This window comes from Ascaphus truei, chromosome 3 (assembly GCF_040206685.1).
Source record: "Ascaphus truei isolate aAscTru1 chromosome 3, aAscTru1.hap1, whole genome shotgun sequence".
NCBI classification, from domain to species: Eukaryota; Metazoa; Chordata; class Amphibia; order Anura; family Ascaphidae; genus Ascaphus; species Ascaphus truei.
The window spans coordinates 163,447,817-163,460,113 of NC_134485.1; the positions used below are offsets into that span (position 1 = coordinate 163,447,817).

General features: G+C 38.7%; 1 protein-coding gene across 5 annotated transcripts in view; it reads left to right on the plus strand.

The window, feature by feature from the left end:
* USP9X (ubiquitin specific peptidase 9 X-linked) overlaps positions 1-12,297 on the plus strand; it is a 187,437-nt gene that overhangs the window by 132,303 nt on the left and 42,837 nt on the right. For all 5 annotated transcript variants that reach the window (XM_075589698.1, XM_075589696.1, XM_075589700.1 and 2 more), the window contains 9 exons: positions 818-934; positions 1,310-1,435; positions 2,148-2,314; positions 3,706-3,814; positions 4,981-5,127; positions 6,104-6,250; positions 8,938-9,145; positions 10,049-10,269; positions 10,906-11,096. In XM_075589698.1, the coding sequence (XP_075445813.1) occupies positions 818-934; positions 1,310-1,435; positions 2,148-2,314; positions 3,706-3,814; positions 4,981-5,127; positions 6,104-6,250; positions 8,938-9,145; positions 10,049-10,269; positions 10,906-11,096 (1,433 nt within the window). The remainder of the gene's footprint in view (positions 1-817; positions 935-1,309; positions 1,436-2,147; positions 2,315-3,705; positions 3,815-4,980; positions 5,128-6,103; positions 6,251-8,937; positions 9,146-10,048; positions 10,270-10,905; positions 11,097-12,297) is intronic.

The window sequence follows — 12,297 nt, forward strand, 5'->3', positions numbered from 1 at the left end:
GCTGTCGCCTCATGTGACAGCCCCTGAACCAACCAATGGCCTGGTCGCCCACGCCGCCTCCGCAAAGCGAAATACAACTTTCGCTAGCGGCGACGGGTGACGTCGCGGGCACTATACGCGCGGCCTTAGACATATTTGTATTTACATTGTATACCGTTTAATAAAGGGTTTTTTTTTCATGGGATTTTGATTACATCAGGCAGGGGGGCCCGAGAAATTTCATGGATAAAAAGGGGGGCTCGGCATAAAAAGTTTGCTCACCCCTGATGTAAGGGCTATTTCAATTTGTTATAGATAATATATAATCTAGCAGATAAATGGAATGAGATTTTGTAGAACATTATTTGTAACTCATCAGAGAAAGGTAACATCAACCATTTTGCATGGTACATGACACAGTCCCTTTTTTCTTCATGGTTAAGTTTTAGATGTCTAAATGACGTAGTAACACAGAAAAATAGAAATTGACCACAAATGAGAAGTACTTGAGTCAGCTAGTCTGCCCATTCTCTTATGAGCTGAGAAACCTCACACCCTATTAGATACTTTAATCTATTTCTCCAGATTTAGGATAGCGTCTGTACCACGCATTTTTTCCCCTCACTGTTAGCCAATTTCCCTTACTATTAGCCTTCCGTTTGATTGCTAATTGAAAGTACAAAGTGTTACAAAATAAAGTTGCTGTATACAAGCTAGTGTTCAAGTAAATTGAGCAATATATAGTTATGTCCGGAAGTTATTTGATGCTAGTTGTACAATTTATTAAATGCTACGATCTGGACCGTTAAATAAAGCTTTCTGTTTTTTGTTCTTGCAGGCTACCCATGATCAGGCAGTGGTGCTACAAAATGCCCTACAGAACATTCCCAATCCAACTTCCGAATGTATGTTGAGAAATGTAGCAATACGCCTTGCACAGCAAATATCTGATGAGGTAAATATCGTTTTTCTTACCAGTTAGTCCATCCCATTGAAAACGTTGCATCGTGGGAACATTGTGGTCTTTCTAAGTGTGACAGAGTTGGTCAAACCACAAGGAGAGATTATTGTGTAACTCAGGGCTGCGCTATCTTTTCCCCCTGCGCCCCCCTGCCGGCTGTTCTCTCTGTTCGCCCCCCTCCCTTCCACCTCCTTACCTTGGTTACCAGCATTGGGGCATTATGGCGTCACGTTGCCATAGCAACGCAACGTCACACGACCCCGCGGCGTCATTTGATACCGGCTGAACAACGGTAATTAAGGTTTACAGCCCCCAAGTTTGCGTACCGCTGGTGTAACTAAATCTTCATCTTTTGTTGGACTATTATAGGCTTCTAAATACATCCCTGACATATGTGTCATTAGAGCAATACAAAAAATCATCTGGGCATCTGGATGTGGATCAGTCCAGCTGGTATTTTCCGCCAATGAGGAAATAAGTAAAATTTATGAAAAGGTAAGAAAAGAAAATGCATTTGTGCTATTCGCAAGGTGCGTTCACTCTTATACTTGGCACATATTTATCCATAAGCAGATCGTTCAATCGTCCTTGATGATTTTTCGAGAGACACATTCATGTATATACCTATATACTTGTCCTGAGTAATAACGGAGAACTCTTGAAAGCTTGTCTTATAATATCAATTGTTAGACCAAATAAAAAAGATATCCCTGTATTTACTGTACCTATATACGTGTGTGTGTGTGTGTCTCAAAAAATTGTCCATGGCGAGTGAACGATCTGCTACCCAAAGTTGTGTCCTGCAATGGCTTGCGTTGATGTACATAACTCATTCACAAATCGTTTTTTGTTTTTTTTTTTAAATCATACATACAATAAATGCCCTCTTCCAGGTAAAGCACACAGTGACATTTAAAATGTATTTCTCCCCTTCACAATAATAAACAAAATGCTAAATTTTAGGTGACTGTAGGCAGGTTGCTAATTTTGGATGACTTGAAGTATTAGAATGGGATGAGACAATACATTGTTATTTGGATAGCATCTAAAGTAGTTATAAAGCTTCACATTCCCTGCCTCCAGCATCATATATATTTTAAAATTAGAGCTGGGCCCCTGTTTTTGTGAGAAGTACAATTTGTTTTTATAAATAGTAGCTGTATATTGATGTTTGATTGATATTGTATCACTGACCTACATTTTGCAGACAAATGCAGGGAATGAACCAGACCCAGAAGATGAGCAAGTTTGCTGTGAAGCACTGGAGGCCATGACCCTATGTTTTGCTTTGATCCCAACCGCACTGGAGGCACTTAGTAAAGAGAAAGCATGGCAGACTTTCATCATTGACTTGCTTTTACATTGTCAGAGCAAGTAAGTTCTTTAATTGACTTGGTTATTCCCATAGTCACAAAACGGAAGAATTAAATGTAAAGAGAAAATATCAGTGTCGTTTTGTGAAGCTCTTACCCAGAAAAAAAAATCCGTAATAAGCAATCATTTTTATAAAATTTGGGAGGTGCAGTATTTATATAGGCACAAAAAGCCTTGGAAGATTAAATGGAGGGGGGTGGGGGGGGAGGAAATTGTTACATTAGTGCCTCAAAATAAATAAAATGATAATAAATATTAAGATGCTAGGGCCACAATTTTTCAGTGCTAGACTTATAACTTCTGAGTACTTCTGTTATAACTGTTATAACATTGGCTATAATAAATGTGACTGCACTCATTTAGAGCAGGGGAGCGCAATATTTATTTCTTTTTTCCCTGCGGCCCCCCCCCTGCCGGCTGTCCCCCTCTCCTTGCACACCCCACACCCCGCCTGCTTTCCTTGATTCTGGCGTCCTGGCATCATTACGTCACTTTGCCATGGCGACACGTCACCAGGAGCGTCTGAACCAAGATAAGGAGAAGTTCACAGAGGCCTTGCAGCTCCCCCGGCATTAATTTAAATGCCTTCGGGAAGCATGCAGAGTCTCTGTAAACCTCGCGCTCCCCGCAGCGAATTTCGCGTCCCCCCCAAAGTTTGTGCGCACCTCTAATTTAGAGCACACCATAAATTTACTTCATACAAACTGCAAATCCGTGCTGTATGAAATGTTTCCGTCACCTTCCTCTTATTTTGGTTACTAAGAACCATCATTAATGCTGAATCAGAGTTGTCGCCTCTTTGTTACAAGTTCAGCAAATGGCTGAACTTAATTGAAACTGGACCAAATGTGCAATTTTGTGTAGATTTCCTTGTTGAGCAATTGGCCTTTATTCTGCATTATGTGTATTTTAAATGATAGCTTTGTTACAAACTTCTTTTTTCTTATCCCAATAAACGCTGCATATTTAGCTTTAAATTCAAATGTCTTTTCTGTGCTCCATATTAATCATTTGAATTAATTGACTGTTTGGTATCTTATTACCAAGTGACGTCCTGCCTTGCAGTATGCAACATATACTCTTTCTGTTGTACTAGAATAAGTGTATACATTAATATGGCCAGAGTGACCTGCAATTTGCATGGTGTGATGGTTACGGTCCAGTTTTGCTGTACTAATTAAGTGTACCTTTTAATCTGGTGGTAGAATTTTACCTGGCTAAGACCACATACTGTATATGAAATGTAAATTCCTATGACATATTGGTGCATGGAAGACACACCGGCCAGTTCTGAGATGATTGCGTCATTCTGTTCCTAGTGTCATAATTCCGATTTGTATATTTTATAGTATTTTAATGCTAAGCATATTTAATGCTTTTTACCATTTCAGACTTGTGCGGCAAATGGCGCAGGAACAATTCTTTCTTATGGCTACAAGATGTTGCATGGGACATAGGCCTCTGATCTTCTTCATTACTCTGCTGTTTACAGTATTGGGGGTAAAGCTCTTTTGTGTTTACATTACCTTCTTGTGTTCTTTCCGTTATTTGGATTACATTTCTCCAGAAGGCAAGAAAACATTTTATATATTAGAGGAAAAGCCTCTTAAAACATACTCTCTTCTACCTTTAAGTTTTTGGGATAAAGGACACTGAGCCTGGATACACCATAAATTACAATCAAGAAGTGGACTCCTTGGTCAAATCAAAATAAGAGACTTTAGTATTTTTGTCAATTCAGGTTTAATAAATTAAGTTGCATGTCTTTTTGCAAGCTATTTTGGTTAACTGCCATTAGCCCAAATACATAGTTACATAGTAGATGAGGTTGAAAAAAGACGTAGGTCCATTAAGTTCAACCTATGCTACATTTAGACAACAGATACTATATCCTATATGTATTCTTGCTTATTGATCCAGAGGAAGGCAAACAAAAAAACCCAGTGTCATATCATCCAATGATACCTCATAAGGGGAAAAATAAATTCCTTCATGACTCCAAGAATTGGCATTCGGATTATTCCCTGGATCAACATTCTTCCCATGTTTCCTTATTTGGTATATCCCTGCATACCTTTCCTTTCTAAAAAGATGTCCAACCTTTTTTTGAACAAATCTATTTTATCTGCCATCACAGTCTCCATGGGTAATGAATTCCACATTTTAACTACAGCCTGTAGATGTACACATTCTCTTAAACCAAACCAAAATGTCAGATGCAGACATATAATATTAAAAACATTTTAGATATGCACCAGTGGTGGAGGGGAATGATAGATGATTTTGTTAAATTGCCAACTTGGTGTGTACCCATCTGTTGAAGACCATGCTTGTTCATTACAAACTGCGATCCATGTATTACTGTTTTTCCCACTTCTTACCAAACACCTTTATTATATATTTTACCAAGTAACGGAGAATGTACTTGGAAAGTTCTCAAATTATCAAATTTTGTTTCATACCTCCTAATTCATAACTATATACATCAATGTTAACCAATAAGATGTAGAGGCCATTATTTACTAATCTACTATGTGAATGCCAAAAATACACCAATAGTAGTAGATAAACCTTGGATCTTAAAAACAAAAAAAGACACTAGATGTTTAAGCTTTATTATATGTATTTCAGAAGACTACAATTATCTTCTGTTTAATTTGCCACAGAGCACTGCCAGAGAGCGGGCGAAGCATGCTGGTGATTACTTCACTTTATTAAGGCACCTATTGAACTACGCCTACAACAGCAACATCAACATCCCCAATGCAGAAGTTCTGCTGAACAATGAGATTGACTGGCTTAAAAGGATCAGAGTAAGTGATGTTATGTTTTTAGAAACTTTTTCAAGTGCAAATGATTTTAATAACTGAAAATCGGGCCAGGGACTATGTCAAAATTAAGCTACATTACAGTACATATATATTATGTAGTTGGGTAGCTTATACCGTGGGCAAAAAGATGAGGAACTTCAGCCGAGTAACTTAAATGTGTTTGTCAACATGTTTTCTTAGTAGATAAGGTTGAAAAAAGACATATGTCCGTCAAGTTGAACCTATTCTAGATGTAAACGACCGCTACTTATCCCATATTTGTATTTACCATTTTAAAGTTCTTTGCCTAGTTTGAGAATTAGTGGACAGACCTAATGATTATGAGCAGTTTTATAAATGAGTTTACAGTGAATCCATGGGAGTTGGCAGAATAAATATATTTTTTCTGCCTGTGGTACAATGTATGTATGCAGCGATCTCTTCACTGCCAGAGCATCCTGTAAATTAAGTCAGTGCATTTTGCAGGCCTCGTCAACAGTTAAGAAATGTTATGGGCTGGCAGTGCATTAATTTGTGATCAGTTGCAGTCCTATCTGGCACAGAAGTTAGTTACAGTTTGACATTCTTGTTATTACGGTCTAAATAATTGGCAGGCAACAGGCGGCCCAGGGGCCATATGAGGCCTGCGGGGGGGCTTTACCTGTGTCCTCCAACCATTGGCTGCCTCAGCATCCACTCTCCCTAGGACAGGGGGAGCAAGGGTGTTTCTGCTGTGTATTGCAGCTTCTCCCCGCTCCCTCGGCTGTTTGACAATGTGCTGTTAAATACCTCCCCTCACTAATCACTAGTTCCCAGTGTAAGAAGAGGCACAGTATTTAGCAGCGCACTGGCATTACGCTGCTGAGCGAAGAGGGCTCCTAACTTCAGGGGTAACGTGTGGTGCTTTTGAGGACCCTTGAAAGTAGATCCTGTTGCCTACCACTGATCTAGATAATTTTTCATGTTTTTTCTCCTTCAGGATGAGGTGAAAAGAACAGGTGAAACGGGTGTTGAGGAGACCATCCTTGAAGGCCACCTAGGGGTAACAAAAGAATTGCTAGCATTCCAGACACCGGAGAAGAAATACCATATTGGGTGTGAAAAGGGTGGAGCTAACCTCATCAAGGTATATTTTCTTGAAAGCAGAGAATGTAGGAAATTCAGCGCTCGTGCTGCAGGTATACAGTTTGCTGGAAGCGTTAATCCCCTTGCAGCATGTGTGTAGAGCGTCTCCCCCATGAGCTCCTAGAACAAGGTGACCCCCAAGATGGGGGGCACCTTGAGATGAAAAGAAGAAAAATGCACACAATGCGCACCAGGGATTAAAATGAAGTAAAATATTTATTAATAAAACAAAAAATAATAATAACTGAGGGGATCCAACCCCACCTCAGTACACATATGTTATAGATCCGGGTTTAAGTAACAATGAACAGAAACCACATCAAAAGTAAAATGTATCTAATTAGACTAAATCTACAAACAACATAACAAATGAAAAAAATAATAAAAAGACATAAATGTTCAAAAAAATGGGATGCATGTACCCAGAATTAAGCTAAGATAGTAGCTGAACAACTGCCTGAGGCTGAAAGGGGGAGACGCAGATTTACACTGAAGCCCCAAGCGGGTTCTGCAGGTGAACGTATAAGGGTCCGGACCAGGCCACCGCAGAGATGTTGCCACCGCCAAAGCTCCCTGCAAACGTCGTCTCAGGCTATCAGCATACGCGCAGAGTGACCTCTACGTGTTTCGCACAACGTGCTTCGTTAGGAGGTTGACCTCCTGACGAAGCACGTTGTGCGAAACGCGTAGAGGTCACGACAGGTCACTCTGCGCGTATGCTGATAGCCTGAGACGGCGTTTGCAGGGAGCTTTGTTTCATTTATTAAATCCATTTGATACATTTATGGAACATGGCGTCTAACTCCTACAAATGTTAATGAAAGTATCTAATCCATAGAGAATTGGAGCACTCGCAGTTGATACTTGAATCCGCCATGGGTGCTAAATTATCCAAAACATGAGAGGATCATACTGAATCCAAAAGTAGTTAGGCACTCGACTGGAATTATGCAAAAAATAAAAAATAAATTAGTTATTGGCGTTTAATGAGAAATCAATACAATATGACATCTCTCATTAAACTTGAATAACTTTTTTGCATAAATCCAGTGGAGTGCCCATCTATTTTTGTATTCAGAATGAAAGTATCTATACATTCAAGTAAGTTAACACATGCCAGCAAATATGTACTGTAGGACTTAATTTGTCATTTCTGTTGCCATTTAGTTCAAGCCTAAATTATCGTGATTGAAATGGCTTTTCGGTCAGAGCCCAAATTTTTTAGTTTAAGTGTTCTGGAAAAGGAAGCACATCGCTTACACAGACAACTGGGCCTGACATGAGCAATGGACAAGTCCAACTAAATAGCTGTGAAATCCACAGTACAATATGGACCCTATTCACTAAACTAAGAAGGGGGTGCAAAAGCAAATTTGATCACCAATAAAGGTTGAAAACCGCTTCACTGAGTTTATTATATATAGAATAATTATCACGGTGAAAAGGCTGGGAAGCGGGGAGTGCGGAAATGTTCCCAAATATGTTGAAAATTTTTCACCAAAATAAGTATGCACGTACTATTCAATAAGGTTTGAACAGTGATTATCACTGGATCCACTGAAGTATTTATCTCCAATTTTCTTCCCTTACTGTGTTGAATTGACCTGTGAAGCTGCCTAGATCAGTGTTTTTCTACCTTTTGAAGAACTGATGTACAATTTGACAATGCATTTGTGTTTGCAGAATCCCAGGCACCATATTTTATGTACATAATAAATATAATAAGGCATATATTTTTTTTAAATATATACGAACAGTGCTATGTTTGTATATTTAGTTATAGATATAGTATACATTTTTGTGAACACCAATCTGGCCATTTGTGCATACATACATACCCTCACTGTTCAGGGAAAAAAGGGACCCTTTTTGGTTTTCATGCTATCTTAAATATTTCTCGCTCAATCACCATGACAATGTGCACAATTGTAGGTCTGTTATGAAGATTAAACTTTATAATAAGCACAATGTAGACAATCAACTGATAAGTAAATTGATGTCACTGGATTATGTCAACAAGTACCAGATATGCTGCAGTATTGTTCACTCTTTCCTTCAGAGCTTGTAAATGTATTCAACTGTTGTATCCGAAACGCCGATTACAGTTTGAGTTCAAAGTTTGTGTTCAAAATGCCCTTCTGCCGAAACGCATGCCTGAAGATGAGAATGGCACTGTTTGATTTGCATAATCGATAACGATTGATGTTGATCCAGCTGCTCCCAGTCCTGAACGATATGAATTATTTTTTTCCCTTCGACTAGCAACTATCCTTCATCATGAAGCATTTTATCTAAGCGTTTTGGACCACAATTCTTGCACTTTCAAGCAATTTGTAACGTTCTTATCTCCTTCGCTGAACACCAGTTTGTAACTATGCACTTCATGAGGTCATCATACCGTCGCCAATTCCAAAGCATATTTAATAGATTTTGAAATAATTCTTAAATGTAAAAATCTACTGTGACAGACCTATAGTTGCTCAACTTTTCATGAACATTTTGAGGTTTTTCTGCAATGTTTGATGAAAAATAAAAGGGGTCCCGGTTTTTCTGAACTGTGTATATATAGCAGCTTTCTGTACTTCAGCTGCGATGCAGTTACATGTGCAAGTCATAACTTTTCAGCTGCCAAAAACTACATTTGATTTTATGTATGTGTTGTAATAACATTTATTTTTTATTTTTCAGGAATTGATTGATGACTTCATATTTCCAGCCTCCAATGTGTATTTGCAGTACATGAAAAGTGGAGAGTTGCCGGCGGAGCAAGCCATTCCGGTCTGCAGTTCTCCAGCTACGATAAATGCAGGCTTTGAGTTGCTGGTTGCATTAGCAGTGGGATGTGTTCGGAACCTCAGGCAGATTGTCGATACATTAAATGACATGTATTACACAGGTATCACCTTTCATACGGTTTACATTGCTTTTTAATTGACATTTCACCTAAGCATTGTTGCCCGTTTGTACTTTATTCAATGTGCTTTGAAGCGGTTGCTTGACTTGACTGCATATTAAACAGGGGCCTTTGTCTTAAAGGGAAGTGCGATGAGTTGGTGCATATGCACTATTCTGTTGATGTCGGCATTTAGAGCTTCACTTGTGTAAACTATCCTGGACCATATGCAGTTCAATTTTTTCATTATCGGTGTGTTGTATATATTTCAGTAGGAAAAATATATAAATTAGCATTGCTTATTTGTTGTATAGTGTTGTCCTCTGCACTGTATGTTAATAAATAAAAAAAATATATACATATAAAAAAATATATATATATAACATGAGGTACAGTTCATGTACATGGCTAAATGTCAACATTTTGATAGTGGAATTCTTTCAAAGGAGGTTAGCATGCACATTAGGGAGATATTGATGTATTTTTTATTTTATTTTTAAAATAAAACAAAGATTGGGAGGCAATAGTGTTACTGGGAAGGGAATGCCAAATATAGGCGTCAAAAAAACTGACATAACCGTGTAAAATTCAGACCGAATAGCAGTATAGCAATAGATCATACTGTAGCTGTTATGGAGTTACAGCTGGTTTTTGTGGAGATACAGTTTACTGAATTGAAGGATGTGAGGGGAAACTCTAAGTAATGGGGAGCAAGCAGTGTGACAAAATGGTCAGGTGATCTTTTAACTTGTCCTTATGAGTAACATTTGCCCATAAAATAGAAGCCAAAGTGTATTTCCCTTGAGTGCCAGAGCAGATACTGTACCTCTGACACGGGGGGGGGGGGGGGGGGGGGGGGGGTTAGTGTAGGCGAGGCGACTTTTTGATATTGTTATTCCTCCTTAGGCTGTGAAGCACTTACAGAATGGGAATACCTGCCTCCTGTTGGGCCCCGTCCTCCCAAAGGGTTTGTTGGACTAAAAAATGCTGGTGCTACATGTTACATGAATTCTGTAATCCAGCAGCTGTACATGATCCCTGCAATCCGTAATGGAATTCTTGCTATTGAAGGCACTGGTAGTGATGTTGATGATGATACGTCTGGGGATGAAAAGCAGGACAATGAGGTAATGCAATGTTCTACTAGAAAAGAGTTATGCCAGCCTTCCCTCTGCCTTTCTGCTTCGTTCTGAGGATGTAGAATTTTTTGCAGCTTCTTTTGGTTAGGCATTTATATTCTGAGTCATCAGTGCGGTCTCCTTTCAATTATTTGACTGTTATACATGGTGGACTTCTCTCGCACTACATGCAGCTCTTGATGCTAAAAATACATGACTAACGTGGACAAAGAGGGCCTATGGTGAGGTCTCAAGTCCTTTTTTCACTAATGAGGGAAACAAATGAAAAAAGATAATGAGACAGATGCTGTGAGGGGGTGTGGATAAATGATTCTCCCTTACGAATATAAAAACTGAATTATATTGTGTATTTATGAGTAATTTAATGGGACTGAATTGAGAATGTGTGACCATGTCTTTGCTTTACCTGATTAACAATGATTCGGTAGTAAGGACAGTGGCATCCAAACACATTTTGTTTAAAAGCCAGCTTCTGTGACCTTAGGCAAGTGACTGTGGTTCTGCCCTTAGGGTCCAAACATTAGATTCTAAGCTATGCAATGTATGACAATAAATAGTTTTTTCTATATAGAATGTTTTAACAGAAAATATTTAAAATATATATTGTTTTTTTTATGTTGATAGAGCAACGTTGATCCTCGGGATGACGTGTTTGGTTACCCTCACCAATATGATGACAAGCCCTCGCTAAATAAAACGGAAGACCGAAAAGAATACAATATTGGTGTACTGAGACATCTGCAGGTTATCTTTGGCCATTTGGCAGCATCCAGGTTACAGTACTATGTACCAAGAGGGTTTTGGAAACAGTTCAGGTTCGTTAACATTGGTGTTCGGGTTAAGCATTAGAAAAAATTACCTGTCACGTGGCTTTGTGGGATGTCTGTACGGTGTATGTGGAATAACACACATTATGATAAAATAATGATAACGGCACAAATGCTGCTTAATGTTGAAATTGCTTCGCAACATGGTGCCGCATAACAAGTACAATGAAATGTTACTGATTTTTCTTTGCTATCAAATCTGTTACTTTTTACCATTACTAAATACGTTGTCCTTGTTTTTTTATATATATATATATATATATATATATATATATATATATAAACATTACGCTCATTAAAGCAGCTGTCCCACTTACTCAATGTTTATTTTTGTTTATAGAATGAGGACCAGAAGGTCATCTGGAGTGAAACCGCACTATTTGTTAGCTCTAGAGTTTCCCTTGGGAGTTCCCCTTGGGAGTTCGCCTTGTTTTAAAGCTCCCTCCAGGAAAATTAAAATGGCAGCCAAATCACGCATGTCCCTACAGGCCAATAAGAAACTGAAACATCATTCATTGCAGCTACCCATTGGACAGCCCTTTTAATGCCCAGCTTATAAAACACCAGTTAATATCTTGGGAACTATGAGATGAAAATAACGCAGTTCAGATCCAGAGGACCAACTGGTTCCCATGCTGTTAGAAGGGAGGTTCGTTAGGGGGCACTACTGCTTTTTAAAGTGTTGTTTTTGTAACCGGCTCATAATGGTTTAAAAAAAACACACACGTTCACTGCAGGAGAGGCTTATATAGGACGATATACGTAACTTTGATCTTGTGCCATCTCCTGCAGTCCATTTTAAGAGTCTAAAATAAATGAATTCCTGTTGACTCTTTTTTTGAGGATTTTTGTTAGAATAGTTTTTGTGTTTTAGAAAGCAACAATAATGTAGAGCTGCAGAAACAGTAGCACAGGCATAAACTGCTCCAATTAACTTTTTAATTTATTTACCAGTTCAATAGACAACAGAAACGTTCCTATTGACTGTTGACATTTGTCATACCTAAAGTGCTTTGTAAAGATATGATTAGGGTGCTGCGACTTGCCCAATGATGAGATACATCCTTGCTCTGTTATCAATGACTGAAAAGACAGCCATCTCCTAAGCAGTGCTGTGTGAGCACCAATTAGGAACTGAGGGCATTTCACTGCAGCTCGCCTGTAGTAAACATGTTACTGATACTTCTCG